The following is a 16,458-nucleotide window of genomic DNA, read 5'->3' on the forward strand; positions in this document are numbered from 1 at the left end:
TTGCCTGCCAAAGATTGCCCACAGATAATAATAAATATTTGGAAAAAAATCTATGATTGTCAGTCAGTTATCCGATTGAGTGCAACGCAGAGCCCGCATTCATTGGCAATAAATCACCGCCGAGCAGGCTTTAACTTTTGCTAAGAGCACTCCCATCAGTCTGTCTTTCCCAGTTTCGAGTTTTCAGCTGCGAGCCCCAAACCCAGAACCCAAAACCCAATTGTTGGCAGAAGAAGCCACTGGATCCTGCACATGTTTACATGACGTTGGCCTGACTGCAGTCGCGGCTGCATGCAAAATTAATAAGCCATAACAAGTTGGTTTATGCTGCGGCTTCCTGGGACGGGGAAACCGTGCTTGTTCGGGGTGAATTAATTAACGAGCAGTGAAGGCGAAAAGTTGGGCATTCAAGAAATCTCTGGCAATGTCTATGGCAAAATTTTCACAGAGCCCTAATGTGCATAAAGAAGCTCCTTGAAGTACTGCCCAATTGAGTGTTCCAATTTACTCCTAGCTTAGTTCTTACTTTACTTTGTTACTTTAATTTCCTAAACTTACTCAAGAAAATAAAATTATCGAAGTGCACGTAGTTCATTTTAAAGATTAGCAACTTAGAGTTAAATTGAAATTAAACGGCATAGACACTTTATGCCTCTATTGCGCTGTTATACTATTTTAGTTTTTTGCTTAGCTTGGGAGTGTTTTTATTTGATATCCTAATTTTGTTTGATAACCAATTTCAGACTTTAAAACCTATAAAGTCGTTCTAGTCTACTATAGAGAGTAAAAAACAGGCATAATTTACTCTATAACTCGAACCTACTTTTTTCAGAAAACCTGACTGTTAAGATGTTTAAGTTTCGAAGCCAGTCATCGATCTACACTTAGAAGATCAAGCTATAAGATTTTGTAAATTTTTTTTTGCAGTTTATTTACTAGCACATTGTAGCAATTAAATTGGAATTTGGCGAACTTTTTAGGACAATTCCCTACCAAGGCAGACAAGTGCGGCGGAATTCGTTGTAGTAACGGCCAGGTCCGCAGGCCCTGTCCTTGCTAGTTTCGTTTCGGACTGGGGTTTGGGCATCGACGGCGGTGAGCACCAGGCCCAGGAAAACCAGAACGCAACCTTGAATGATGTTCATCTTGGCGAATATCGTTGGATGATCTGTCTGTCGGATCTGGGCTCTATTTATACTACACTGCATACCCGATAACTTAACTCCAGATATGGCGATTTAATGGTTATTATTTAGGGTGGATTCTGGTTCGTCGAGTGCCGAGCCAAGAAAAAGTGTGTATCGACTATTTGATACTTGCCACACCAACAAACAAAAAAACAATGAATAAATGTGTTATATGTTTAATATTTGCGGTCGTGACTACCACCATTATCATTATTTTAACAAGCAAAAACAACCATGTGCATTTTTTTTATTTTTTGCTTGCTAAAAACATACTCAAAACCACGATTCTAAAGCTACATTTATTCTGTGCAACTCTAAGGTTTTAACAGTTTTCGAAATAACGACATTTATAAGCCACTTCGGCAGATGAACCTGATCAGAAATGATTTTATATTTTAATTCTTAAGCCCTATAGATTATTCAAAATCCTTATCGCTCTTCTAAAAGATTTAGGATATCGTTATGATAACATCTTAAATTTCTTTAAGGAACTTTAGTTTTATTCCCATTTATTAGACAGAGGACCTAATCAGCCCTTAATACCCTGTTTTATTGCCAAGCTGATACATTTATAAGAGTATAAGATTCGGATTATACAAGAGATATTGCGATTTATCGGTTACCGTTCAAGGTCTTTCCGGCATTACAAAAGGCAATCACTTACGCAAACTCTTCACTCTAGTTTCACTTTTCACCGTTGACCTTCTCTGTTTCTATGGCTCACTTGGCGTATGCTTGATAGCAAATCTGCAGGGCAAACAAGCGAAACGAGCAATCCACAAGCACACATTCCATTCCCCATTTTCTCCCCGTTCCCACTCTTTAAATGTCTCCAGTCCTTCTAGCTCATTTAAATTACATTTCTGTTTGAATTTGTTTGCGAATCGAATAGAGTTCTTTGCATCAACCACATCATCAGCTTAAATCCTCCTCACTTCCTTAGTTTTCGATTCTCACACCTCAATCAACTTTAATTTGTCCTTTAATTTGTTTGATAAAAAGATTCTTTTCAAGAAATGTATTTTTATTTAAATTGGTAATATTTGTAATTTGTTTTAACTGAAATACCTGTGTCAACTTTTTATTGGCGTTTGTTTTACAGAGTTTTTTTTTTCACACAAGCTTTTTGACTTTAACTAAACTTAATTTATCTTAATTGTTCCTTGAGCTATTTGACAACCAGAAATGTTTACAGTGTCCAAATTAAAAATAGTCGAAAACTAAATAATTAAACAAAATGTTTATGGAATTAATACACACAGAGAAAAATCGCATTGTAAAATTAAACATTGTAGTACGAAATTAACGCTTAAGCATTTGTTTTTAAGCATCTAACGTTTTCTAAAGAAAACGATTCTCTCATGCATTTCTTAATGAATGAATAAAATCCTCTTTTCGGATAGAACGAAAAGCAAAAGCAGACAAGGAAAATCGGAAAACCTGTGGAACTGAGCTGACTGATTAGTCGGACTTAAGTCGGTCATATGGGGAGCTCGAATTGGGCCATAATGGTGTAAGCTGATAGCAGAATGCTTCCGACTTCGAAAAAGAAACTTAAACTTAAGTTTAAGTTTTTATTTTAAGTTCTGGTGGGTGAGAAATATTTGCTCGGGCTTAAGTTTTGCAGCGTTCTTTTAGGGGCTCCTCCGCTTCGAATTCAATTAATTACTCGAAAAATGGGGAGAGGAAGCCAACTGGAAGTTGCTTTATTTCGGCACGTGATAAATTAATTTAAGCCAGACCCGAAGCGTTCCGTGTAATGTTTTTGCATACACATCGCAAGGCGCCGCCAGGTGGCATTAAAGTGGATCCTTTGGTGGGCGGGGGACGTGGGCGTTAGTGGGCGGTAGTGGGCGGTAGTGGGCGGTAGTGGGCGGTAGTGGGCGGTAGTGGGCGGTAGTGGGCGGTAGTGGGCGGTAGTGGGCGGTAGTGGCAGTTCAGGTTATCGAAATGGGCGTGGCAACAACTTAATTACGCTACGCACGGCAGCTAATTGAGTTCGTAGCCTGGCGAAAAATAAAACGCCATTTGCTTTGGCATTGAGACAAAGTTTCGCTTTTCGGTTACCAATTACACGCAATTTTCATGGTCTTGATACAGTGCGTTGAAGAATATGAATTTAGAAAAATACATTTAAATTCGGAGTCTATCTATTTTTGCAAAAAAAAGTAATTTCAATAAATATATATTATATAATAATATGTTATTAAGTAATACAACAAATTGTTAATTAAACTAAAAACTAATGACAGAGATCCATTTAATTTCTGGATCAATTAATAAAAATTTTGCGAGATGCCAATCAAATCACTCTTTAAAAGTTGTCCAAAATTACACACTTACAAAATTTCTCGTCGCCTTTCGTTGTTGTGCAACCTCAAAAATGTATTTTTCATTTAATTTTTGTAATTCTCTACTTTCTTTTAAATTGTAAATTATTTTTGCACAACCACTGTGCCTTTGAGGACGTGCTTCAGGAGCATTTCATGTTTATGTTTCCAAAAACAGTTCCTTAATTGCCTAAATGTTTGAATGCCGAGGCAAACATTTGAGCTAAATCAATTTGGTCAGGAGTTGGGATACTTTAACCTGGCCCAGACCTCGACTTTTGACTTGAACCGAAGCAACCGAACGAACCCATCTCATGGTCTTTTTTGGCTGCACTCTTGACAGCTCAATTTACTCGGCTCTACTCGCTTATTTTCGTTTCGGGACGCCAGTAATTATAACTTGGCTGTAATCTGCGTATTAATCTCAGTTTTCATAAGGGGCCTGCACACAAAGAAGGCTTTGTCGGTTCTCGGCTCAGTTTTCCACTTTTTTCCCTATTTTAACATGGAACAAATGCCAGCGAATTTATTTGGTTTATTGTTGCTGATACTTTGCAGCTTTTCGCTGGCTGCTTTTGTCTAATTTAGCACTCGACACGGAATATTATTAATTAGTCTAGACGAACACGACACAAAAGTCACACAACTCCTTGCTAAGAAAGAATTATTAAAACTAAATGCATAGTCGTAAATGGAGCGTGTTTAAATAGGCCTGTTTAGTCAATCATTATTAAAAGCCATTTTTAACAAGCATTATTATTAATTTCTTACATGACTTGAAAACGAAAGATTGAACATTAAGTTCAAAAGTTAACAAAAAATATTTTAAAATTTTGTAGCATTACTACTTACGAAGCTGAAACACGTGTCAACATTTTATTAATATTAATGGCTATTTGGTGGAAAAGAAAGTTCGACTATACAAATTGTTCACTTATTAATTCATTAAGATTTAATGAAAACAAACTATGAACCATTTTCCTTTAATTAATATCAAATTTGGATTGGATGGAATACTTTGTATACTTGTTCAGTACGTCAGGCGGAAAAAAAACTACGACCAGAATATTCAAAACTTCTACTGAGTAAAAATTCTATAAATATGTAAAATATATTTCTTTAGCCAAGTTCTGCAGTTATAATTGTCAGTTTTGTTAGTAAATGTACAAATTAATTTGACGCCTGTTAATTGGACGAATCAGTTTATTTTTATTAAGTCATGCGAGTATAACTTTTCCCGCCACAAATCTTCACCACAGACAACACACGTGTGGCTACGCACGAAGTGAAATCATGTCACATCAGGTTTATCCATCCAAAGTGCCATCGATTCGAAGACCAGAGCCATTGGACAAGTACTTAATTAGCCGACAAGGCCTTGAGGAGGTGGTTTGGCCCCTCACGTGGTGTCCGCCCAACTGGCTTTCGTGCCAATTTAAGTTCACTCTGTCAAGTTCAGGGCTCGGGCTCTGAACTCGAGTGTGGCCCGATGGCTTGACAGGATTGCAGACTGCACCCATGTAGCTAGCCAGCTGCAGGAATCCTCCTTTCCGTTTAAGCCCCTTTAAGCCCGTCGCCCCTTGCCACCTGTCTGTCAACGTCAGCTTAAGGGGCAGTTGACTTAATTGTTAAAATAAAGATTTAAGTGCATGTAATAATACATTTTAAAATGTGCCTTAATATTTTATAATAATTTCACATTCTTTTCAGCACACTTGACTGTAACCTTTCGTAACGACCTCTCTGTCATAATGACACTCTCCCAGGTTTTTGGCAAAAAACATTTTGGTTATCAAAAAGGTCCACACAATGCCCCAAAAGTTTGCCGTTGACAAGCGGCAAGACCCCATTTGTGCTACAAAATGCAAAACAGAACCGGAGGAATATTCTGCTCCCAATTTTCGGCACCTGAATTTTGGCTGTTTGGCGGTTCCGCCTGTTGTTTGAATTATCACAGACAATTAAAAAGTTCCTGCCATCAAATTTAATGCTTAATTTTAGTGGACAACTTTGTGTCTAATTGTTGTTCTTTAGCCGCGGACCCGCTGCTAATTTATGGTTTTCAAAAGGACACAGCTATTTCTACATATTCAGGTGACATCTAATTGCATTTCACATTTGGGAATTGTCGAATAAATATCCACATAGAACGTGCTGCGGGCTGGTTGAACTTTTTGCCAGCTCTCTACTTTTAATGAGTTGAAGTTGCCGCAGTTTTACGGGTCCACGTGAAGTGGCAGGTGGGCGTGTTTCGGGTGTGGTTTGGGTGGTGTTGAGTGGCTGTGGGTTGGTTAGTTGCTGCAAATGGGTGGTGCAAAGTTACCTGTGGCGAAGGGGACAGCCGCAAATTGGCTCGTGTGGTCGGCTTTGTTAATGTCTCCTGTCGCCGTGTTCTGTCAAATTGAATCTAAGATGGGTCCGTTTTATGCTGATGCTCTTTTGATGGGAGTGTAATGTAAGAGCTATAATTTTGTCATAGGCTCCATGTCGGTTTTTAACGCTTAAAGTACTTCTGTGTAGGCACTTGCGGTTCATAATCACGAAAAACAAAGCTCGGAACAAAGTTGTGTCACTGATTTTCTTCGGATTGACAGACTTTTGTGGTTTTGTCGTGTCTTTCTCTTCACTGTTAAGTAACATTTTTATATAAGGGTTTTTGTTTTTAATTTAAAAGAATTCTTTTATAAAAAATTTCTTTTATCATATAACAATCTTACAAGTGAATAATATAAATAAAAATATAATTTAGTTTTAATGAATTACACTGCTTAGGTTAAGCGCTTATGACTCTGCAAGAATTTAATCTGCAAACTACTGATCCGAAACCGAAAACTTTGCACCACCTTCCAGTTTTGAGAAAATCGTGGTCATATTATTATTTTAAAATGCAATATTAAAAATCAAATTCAGATTTAAAATAAAGTCATTTTTGTCCACAATTAAAACCCGCAAAAGACGATTCAAATAAAACTTTAAAAGTTGTAAGGTTTGACTAAAAGTGTTTTAGATTTTCCTTTTCTAATTTGACACCTGCCAATTACAGCTATGCTTGCACTCATTAGAAACAGCAGTATGCAGTATCTTGGTCTCTTAACTCTTTTTAACCCACTTGACCTCCATTTAAACCCACTTTTAGCACAAGCCAACTGCAACATTTCAATTTGCATGCACTCAAGCTGTCTGCACCAGCCACTTGACCATTTATACTCAATTATTATTAAAAATTCAAAATATTCAAAATACTGCAAAGATAATATGTATGCCCCCGAAAAATACTTCCATCCGTTTAGCAGCTTGAGCTGCAGGCGAAAAACTAATAAAGCTGCACTGAGTGGATTCATATAGTTTTTGGTTTTCATTTGCCACTGGCGGCTCTATCTCTCTCGTTTATTTTGTTGATTTATTAAAGCCAAAAGCTCATTAGCACTCGAAAAGCAAGCTGGGGCAGAAGCAGAACTTTCTCAGTGCTTTTCAATTATTTGTATGTTTCAGTTTTAATTCCGAAATGTTTACCTTTATTCGAGTGGGGGATTTTGCAGCTGCCAAAGGCGAAAGGAGCTGCCATTGTAATAAATCTTTATCTCGACCGCCTGACCAGCAAACTATCTCAACCTCAACATCAAATATTTTGCCTGAGCACTCGTATTCTGTCGCCAGATATGGTATTTGCATTGGGTTCCCGTTGTTATTGTTATGCCCTAACCCCTTTTACCGCTGTCTGATTTTGTCAGCAGAACTTCTATTGAGGCCAGAAATTTATTTCGATTCGTATTTGTGAATTTGTGGGCAACTCATCAAAATCTAATATGTTTGGGTATCATCTTGCGGCAGGCAACATTTGTCAAGCCCAATGAGAATGCAGAATGCATTTATTCAGAAGGCACACAAGGCTCACCGAACAATCTGGTAAATTGCAGTAGTTTGAACTTAATATTGGCATAACAATCACAATGTGATTGAAATAGATCCCGGGCTCTGTCTCAAATTTACTGATTTTCTGGGCGAAACGCATGCCACACATGCCAGGATATTTGAATACCTCTCTACGTGTGAGCGCTGTCAACGAAAGGAAAATTTTATCTCAGACACCGTAATAAATTATTCAATTATTTGTAGTACAAACATAGGTAAGGAAAAATAAAAACTTAAATTCTAAAAAAATTACAATTACAATTCGATACTTTTATAAAAGCATTCTCTAATAATATAATATAATAAATTCTATTATTATGATCGAATAAATAAAAGTTTATAAAAAGTTTTAAAGTTTTATTCACATTTTTGTCTATTATACATTATTTTTGTTTTTCTTAATAATCACATACAATATGTGTCTTACTTTTTAATCACTAGTTTAAATTGAAGCTGACAAGAATAAATCTGTTAGAACTGGAAGTGCCTTTAACATTTTGTTTCAAAACAGATTTTATATTTTATCGCCTCCAGAGTTTCAGAGTCCTTGATTCCAAAGTGTCGGTTCCTCCTCTCCAAAGTTGCCCCTTTCCAGCTGGCCTTCTGACCAGAGCAATCAAAGGAATCTCCGCTTGCGGCCTTTGGCACCTTGACGCCTTCGTCGGTTCTCTCACCTACTTTCTAATTTTCCTGCTGGCAAATTCAATTAGTTCCGCCTGCCTCAGTTGGGCGAATTCCGGTCCTTCACCTCAATCAATTTCCATTCCGAGCAACAATGGAAAAGTGTAGGAGGACCTCTCATTATGCTGTCAGCTTAATTATTATTTTGACATCGCCAGCTGTACATTTAATTACTTGAAATACTTCTATCGCAATCAAGCCGTCTTATAGTAAGTGGCTAACCTGTTTAGAAGGTAGATCTGGAATTGTGTCCCACTGAGATTCAACTTTCGAAAGAAAACGAGCTGAGGCAATGGCTTTGGCTTTGGTTTTGGTTTACTTTTCAGCACTTTTATTGCTGTTGTTTACTTGGGGGCCACTTTTGTTTCCCTTTGATTTTGTAAGAAATAAGAGAGAGTTGTAAGCCCCTTGCGTTACTTGAATAAGGGTTTACTGCTCCTGCGAGCAACTACAAAAATTCGAGGAAATAAAACAGCACAGACAAACAAAAGCTTACCTACAACTTTGGCAAATTTTAAATAACGAAAATTGTTGTGTTTCAAATTAAACAACTTTTAACGGGGACCATAATATAAATTGTTTAAAAATAAATAAAAGATACATTTTTTATGTCATACAAAAATACATTATTTGTACTATTTACATTTTTTTTTTTTGATTTTTAAACAAGATTTTTATTTTTTTTCTTCAATAAATGACATATATTTTTAAGTATATATAAATTAATATATACCCTGTGAAGGTCAGTGACTCTTTATAAACGAAAATATTTTTGTAAATTAGCCTTCTCTAAATAAGCGCACATTTTTCCTCTCATTTTGTTCAACTAATTCTAAACACTTTAGTTATCTTTCAAAAGCATTTGAGCATCTGCCAGTCTTTATTTACAGTCCTTTGACCAAACAGCTTGTGAATTAAACATCAAAAGGCTTGACCGCAGGAGAAAAATAAAGAGAAAATTCCAAGGCTCCACCTTCTGTTCCGTCCATTCATCCCGACGGTCATTTGTGTCTGATGCTGCTGCCGTCGCTGTTTGGCAAATTAACAACATACATCATTGACCTGTAATCCGGGAAACAGGCAGCCGGAGCAGCAGTCCCGTAGTCGCTGCCGTGGCAGTATCCGTAGTCCTACTTAAATCCGGAGTCGATGCCAAGCTGTCTGCTAGCGTCCGGCTTTGTATTTCGCCGCCATTTAGTTTTGTCTGGCGCTTGGCATGTCCGATAGGAAAAAGAGAAAACAATACTGATGGGAAATACCCCTTGTGTAGTCAGAATAAAAAAGAACGACACCCGTAGACTAGATTTGAGTAAGATTCTTAAGAAAAATTGTCAATGAGCAATAAAATAGATTTAAAAATAATTACAAAATTATTGACTTCAGAGTAATATTTTCTTCTGTACTAAATCTTTCGTTTGTTTTTATAATAAGCAAATGTGTAAGTAAACCTACAAGTTTGTTTTCTATTTTTTATATCAAGAGAGTTCCAAAATAATATGATTTATGGGGCTTATTGAATTTTTACTATATGATCAAATAATCAAAAATATTTCGAAGCTCAGATAAAATAATGTTACTTAATTTAGACTGGGCTGTTTTTTAATAAGTTTTCATATCCTTACAAATATTGCAAAAACGTGTATGATGATGATAATTTGTTATATAAGAAACTAGATGTTTTGCAAAAAGTAACCCTATAATCATTTAGCAACATTCTGTATTGCTAATCGCACATACCCCAAGAGACTCCCCTTCCGGAAATGAACAATGCAGATAAAAAACAAAGAACGTTAACAATATGTTAACCCAAGCGGAAATATCACTTAGGAGCTACACAAAATTGGACATGGACATCGAGCGTCTGACTTTCGTTTCGACCAACAAACACAAGAAAAATCGTAGAAAAACGAAAAAGACTTTGTGCCCGGGGCATTGGCATCTGAGCCAAAAAAAGGCGGAAAGAATGTGTCAATAATGACTAATGGCCAAGTCGGAACCAAAGATTGCACAGCGGCTCATTCTGGATGGGCTCTCCCTGCTGCTGACTGGGTATTCCTATTTATTTTTGCATATTTTTGCGGGTTCGCCATTTGGGCTGCTCATGATGTCAAAATGATTTGGGAGCCTCACCTTTTTCATTTTTTTGAGAGATCCGCTGTTGGTCCCCGTTGGGATTTACTTTTAATTTAAAATTCACAGAAGACGAAAACTTTTGCCCAAGCTGTGTGACCATTTGCATAGGATTCATTTGGCTTTAAGAGCACGGCACATTAAGATAAATTTAATTTTTGTTTTCGAGCGTTTTCCATTTGCATTTGACAAGCTGGAGACCGAGGGCAAACATTAATTAACTTAGTCTCTCAAGTCAAATTCGGCTAACGAGGAGATTTCGACAAGTGCAAGCCTGGTAATGGAGTCTGGCATTAAAAGGTAAAATGTTTCCACCAAATCAAACTTTTCACAAAGTGAATGTATTTTTTCGAATTTAAGTACTCTTTCAGTACACATAGAAAGTTTGTAACAGCTCGAAATAATGTTTACCTATTTAATAATATCTTATTGGCTAAAAAAATATAAAAGAAAAATGATATATTATAGTTTGAATAAAAATATATATTTAATATTGAGAAAACTAAAATTAAAAACGTAATAATTACGTTGTAGTGTTTCTCTGTGCTATAAGGAAGCCTCTAAGCCCCTATAAAGACCGAAATGTTTCTTTTGGATTGGAAGACCAACTTATTGTTAGCTGAATTTAAATAAAGCAGAGTGGCTTTATTCCAGGACACCATTCTTTGATTGCCAATACGACAATCACCGGTGCAAGCACAAACACATCATTAGGGAAAAGTGAGCCACGAATTGAAGCTCATTATGGGAAACACTCGGTTAGAGAGTTTTCTTTTGGCAAAAACGTAAACACGTGCCTGTTCGTCAGTTGTTCGGGATAAAAATAAACCCTGCTCGCCGGCCAATTGGTAAATCTTTGTGGGCTGCAGCCCACAATTATGGAGAGAAAATGAAACGCTCATCTGTCGTCGAAAAAAGCACGCAGGAACAGGGGAAAAATGGCCCAAGGACCCACAAAAAATTTCAGAAAAAAGGAAACTAAAGTAAGAGTGTGCGAGATGAGGAGGCATAAATAACTATGTCCGCACAAAGTAAACCGAAATAAAAGTGAGGCAAACACAACAAACTCAAATTACACACCGAAATGCTGGCGGATGGAGGAAAATGGGTGGTTTTTCTGGGCAAGGAAACCGCCGCAAAGTAGGCAACTAATGTTCGCAAATGTTTGTCTGGGTTTGCCTAGGTTTGTGTTCCATTCCATTCCCTGCCATGCCAACTATGCAGGTGAGCCTTTTCCTACCTTTCCTTTCCCTTCCGGTGTGTGCTTATGTAATTAATGTTTTCCTACTGGTCCAAGTCCGCCAGGAACAGCAGGAACTGGAAGTGTGAGCCCAAAAGTTTGCTTCCAAAAGGAAATCGTTATTGTTTTGTCGCCTTAGAAAAGCAAAGAGCCAAAAGTGAAAGTAAAGTCAGAAAGAGCCAAAAATACTCTAATTCGGATTACCCTGTAGTTCAAGAAATTAGCAGAATAAGGAAAATATGTAATTACGCTCGAACTCACTTTTAAATTGTTCTTAAATTATAAAAATTAAAAAAAAAATTTATAATTGAAAAAAAAATGATAGTTTACAACGTTCGAGAAATATTTACTGAAAATATGTATGACCTTTTTCAATTAACTAAAGACTGCGGAAAAACAGATTTATATGTTTTGAAAATAGTATATACTGTGATGTAAGAATATTAAAAAGAACATTTATAGATTAATGTCATAATGTTCGCAATAAACAACTATGTGTAAAGGTTTGTCTTTCAATAAGTTCTCCATAATTTCCCAGCATACCCAAAAACAAAAACACATTAAAGGGTGGAGCCCAAGAAAACTGAAAGTCGGAGCAAACAGTGCTATATTCAAGTGAAGCTGACCGCCGCCGGGTTTTCCCAACTAGGTCATTGACTTGTCTCCAAGTATTCTCATTTTTCCCGTCCTTGTGCGTGTGTGGATGGGTAATTAAGATGGTATCTCAGGGCGTTGAAATTTGAGACGAAAAACGATTTCTTGTTTGCCATTCGGCTTTAGTGGCTTAGGCAAACGCTTAATAGCAATGTTTTCCCGGAATTTCCCGGAACTCGGTTGGCTTAAAGCAGCATTTTCTGGGATCTCTTTGCGGCAATTGCCTATTCCCGACAGCGTGCCATATTTTTCAATAAGCACAATTGACACCCACTCGAGCAGGGAGTGGCTATGGCTATGGCCACTGGCCATGCCGCCACTTGAGTCGAGGCTGCGGATGAGGCAGGGACGAGGCTCACTGACAGTTTCCCGGGACGGGGCTAATTTACGCCTTCAATTTGTACTGGCCGAGCACTTGTTATAATTGATGACCAGTCCGGGACAGCCGCTCACTGAGATAAAAACCTAATCCATTCGTCTCCTCTTTACAATATTTTCTAGATCTCATTTTTTGAGAAAAGTAATATTAAAATCGACAAATTATAAAAATGTTCACTGGAGTACTTAAATATATTGGCAAAGTTTCTGTACAACAAGTCGTATACGCAATATTCTTTAGACTTGTGAAGTAAGCAAAGACATTGACGACATTTATGGTTTTAATTGTATTGGGCTTATCAGTGCTTTGAATTTTAGATCTGTATTTCAATTTTATTTGAGTAAATCAATATTTTAAAATCTTTTTTAGTAGTTGTTAAAATATTGGCCTGTCTTGTTAACTGTAATTTTTATCATTGCAAAATTAATTAAAACAATTTTACTTTTTCATTTGTCAACTAACAATTAAAATTGTGTTCAAACAAGTTATTATAAAACTTAAGAATGTAAAATTGTTAACTATATATACCTTAAATCACTTGTAACAAATTATTACAAATCCTTTTTGTAAAGTCATTTAAAACACATATTTCTTATAAAATTTTTAATTTGTATTTCGTAGGCTTTATTTTGAAAGAGTTTTTCAGTGCAGCCTTAAGGCAGAAGGAGCAGTCGCAGGAGAGAGTAGTCGGAGACATGCCTACCCGCTGGCTAGTAATTTACTTTGCTGGGACGATTTTGTCTTCCCGCCTCGTCCTAGGTGACGCCCCGAAGCAAACCACGTAGACCTGGTTCAGAACACTCCATATATCGTATATGTATATGAGCAGCATATTTCAGGCATTTTTATGGCCTAAGAGTCGGAGCATAAATATGGGAATGGGTACGGTAAAAGGAAGCGAAAAGTGAAACGAAATCCACGACATGTGGCGTTGTTTACGAAAGAAATTGCCTGACCGTTGGGGGTGCCTCATATATTTGGCGCCCTAATCTCTCCTCTTTCCAACATAAATTCATCATCATCTTTGTCGAAAAAATGCTACAAAAATGTTGATCGATTCGAGTTTGACTTTTATGCCCTCTGCGTGTTTGTCGCTTTCCAGGAAAAAGTCCTTGGAAGGGTAAAATGACTAGATTATCCGATTGGGTAAGAACAAAAATTTTACTTCTGTTACTCGTAGGTAAAAATGTTTAAAAACTTAAAATAAATTAATTTGAGAATCTGTTTTCTTAGCACTTCGGTAAACAAAAAATCCAAATAATTTGTAATCAATATTTATTAACGGGTACCCAGGTAAATCTTGGCCTTAGTGTAAATTGCTAATATCTTGAAAACTGAGAAAGAATATTTTTAAAAGAAAACGTTAATAACATAATTCTTAGATTTTTTTATTATATTATAATTTTGCAAACATCAAAATGATCTATAGAGTATCCATTAGTCTTTCTGTTTGGCGTACTAAATGTACTTCGCATCCTTCGCTGTTAATACTTTTTTGGGAAACTGACTTAATCATCAATCATTTGGGGGCCGCTTCTACAACTCCTTGTTTGCCCTAAGTATTCCACCCGTACAAAGGCTTATCCAATTTGTTCCTAAGCCATTGAAAGTTGCCACGCTCTAGTCTTAAATCGAAACCAAGGATGTAGATGGAAAATGCATTTTCGGCCCAATTACTATAACTAAAGAATCAGCTCCTTGAAAATGTACGGTCCAACTCAACGACTTTGGACTTTTCAGAAATTTGCAAATACCAAGAAGTGCGATAAGCAGTGAGAGGGCTATGTGGAAATAGTTTTAGTGTGCGAAAATGGTAAACTCTCGAGTGGCCACAAAACAAAAATTGCGGAAAAACTTTCAATTTGCTCAGCCAAGTATCGGAATCGTGGCAATCATCAGGCAGAAACAAAAGCACAAATCATAAAACATAAACCAAAAGCGAAGGCCACAAGCAAATGGAGCGCACACAAGAGGACCGGCGAAGTGGCTGAAAACGCTCGAGAACTTTTCAATTTGGTGGCGAATTTTGAGCAATTTCCTTGGTGGTTGTATCAGGCAAGAAAGGGTTAAACGCCCCCCTTTATTCGCCCACCTCAAAAGCAGCAAGTGTCGGTGGGGAAATTATGGGTTGCTTTAAGTTGCTTAACCGCTTTTGTTGCTGCTCGTAACGATGTTATATTATTTGCATATAAATTTAAATTAAATGTGACCTTCACTTTAGTTGTTTTTACATTTTAAGTGACAAGGATATAGATCGAAAATAAAAAGTCTTATTTAAAAAAGTATATTGTTTAAATATCAACAAATTTGAGCAATAAAACAATAAAGTGTGCAATTAGTACAATGCCAAAATTTCCTATTAGATCGTTCTTTTAATTTCGATTTTAATGTTTATTTTATTTGCCTCATAGGTGTTTAATTTTTGCGTATGGCACGATCCACCTGGCTACACCTTTGGTTATTGTTTTTAAATGATTCCCATTTAGGTTTGTGTTCATTGCAATGTGGTATTTGTTTGGCCAACGTCATTATCCGGCTGATTGAGGTGCTAATGTATTTATAAAGCGACTCGGTTGTATTTTTAGTTTCGTATGAAAATCGTATCTACCTTAGCTGGGCGCCTTTTTATCTGCTCATTTTCAGTGTCCGATTTATGAAGTGTGAAGCATTAATTTGATTTCGTATATAGCTGAAAATAAATTAGGTCAAAATGTGCGCGATTTACTGGCCAATTCTTTGAAGTCTGCCCCATGGATATACAAATATCAATTCGTCTACATGTATATTTTATCCTCCGCACCTTTGACTTTGAAAGTGCACAGATAGCAATCATAATTCAACTGACAGCTGAGTTTTTTCCATCAATAAGGCAATAAGTTGTCTGTCTGCCAGCCCCTTCGATTCCATAGTAAGTGCTTTTTCAGCTCTGCCCTGACCTTAAACTTCAACTGGCTGGTTTGCTGGATGTTTAGGGTCGATTGGCAAGGGGATTTGCATCGGTCTGCGGTTTCCCATTAAAACTCTCCAAGTTGCCGGGCATATGGCTCTGAGCATCAGCATTCAGGCGGGCTGTTCATAATTCCTCTGCTTTGGATCCTGCCATGCCTGCCAATGAAGCTTGGTGGCCATCAATATGTCACCTATGTACATGACCTTCTCCAAGTGCAAGTTAAATAGAGATTGACATGGAAAACGATTGGAAACTTATTTTTCTGTTGCAAGGAAAAAACAAAGACTTGTAACAAATTAAACAATAAAATGAAAATTATATTATAAGCCAGAGTAAATTCGTCACATAAATAGTTCTTAAATTACCATTAAATTTTCATAAACTTTATTCTGAATTTTGATGTTTTCCATTAACTCTTAATACCAAAAATATACATATCATTAGGTTAGTATTTTTTCATAGTCGAATTAACCTAATAGAATATTTGGTATACTTAATATATACTCATTATATTTGCTTGTAACACTCACCTTTTACTGAAAAAGTCATTGTCCTTTGTGAAGTTTTTCCCATTTTCTCTTCATGCCTGCCACTACAATTTCCTTGCTTGTCAGTTAAAGATTTTATGTTTCTTCCTTTGCTTTTTCTTCGTTTATGTTTTTGTACAGTTTTCATTATATGCTCTGTCCTTTTCATTGCAAATTTTTGCAATCTACCAGCACCACCTTTCTCCCCAGTCGTTTTATATTGCATTTGTATCCAGTGCATGTGGGAAACGGTCAAAAAAGGATGCACATTAGACGAAGCATGAAAATAGTTTTTGTTTTTATGTGGACAATTTTCCTGTTGTCTGGAACTATGTATATATTTTTGTATCACGCACGACCAAGCAAACAGAGAATCATAAAATAAAGACAAACAAAAGAGTTCTAGGTGATAAATAGCCAACAGTTATTTTTGATACCTGGCTTAGGAAAGGGAAAAAAATCGTTTGT

General features: G+C 36.7%; 1 protein-coding gene across 1 annotated transcript; it reads right to left on the minus strand.

Annotated features, from left to right (window-relative positions):
- Positions 1-900: 900 nt before the first annotated feature.
- Positions 901-1,186, minus strand: LOC128257132 (uncharacterized). Its single transcript, XM_052987973.1, has one exon. It carries the CDS (start codon positions 1,143-1,145, stop codon positions 990-992), a length of 156 nt encoding a protein of 51 aa, XP_052843933.1. The 5' UTR covers positions 1,146-1,186; the 3' UTR covers positions 901-989.
- Between the last annotated feature and the right edge of the window lie 15,272 nt (positions 1,187-16,458).

The sequence above is a fragment of the Drosophila gunungcola genome (genome assembly GCF_025200985.1).
Source record: "Drosophila gunungcola strain Sukarami chromosome 3L unlocalized genomic scaffold, Dgunungcola_SK_2 000002F, whole genome shotgun sequence".
In the NCBI taxonomy this organism is placed as follows: domain Eukaryota; kingdom Metazoa; phylum Arthropoda; class Insecta; order Diptera; family Drosophilidae; genus Drosophila; species Drosophila gunungcola.

Coding starts and splice junctions, on each gene's coding strand:
- LOC128257132 (XM_052987973.1), bottom strand. CDS start 1,145: ATGAACATCATTCAAGGTTGCGTTCTGGTTTTCCTGGGCCTGGTGCTC.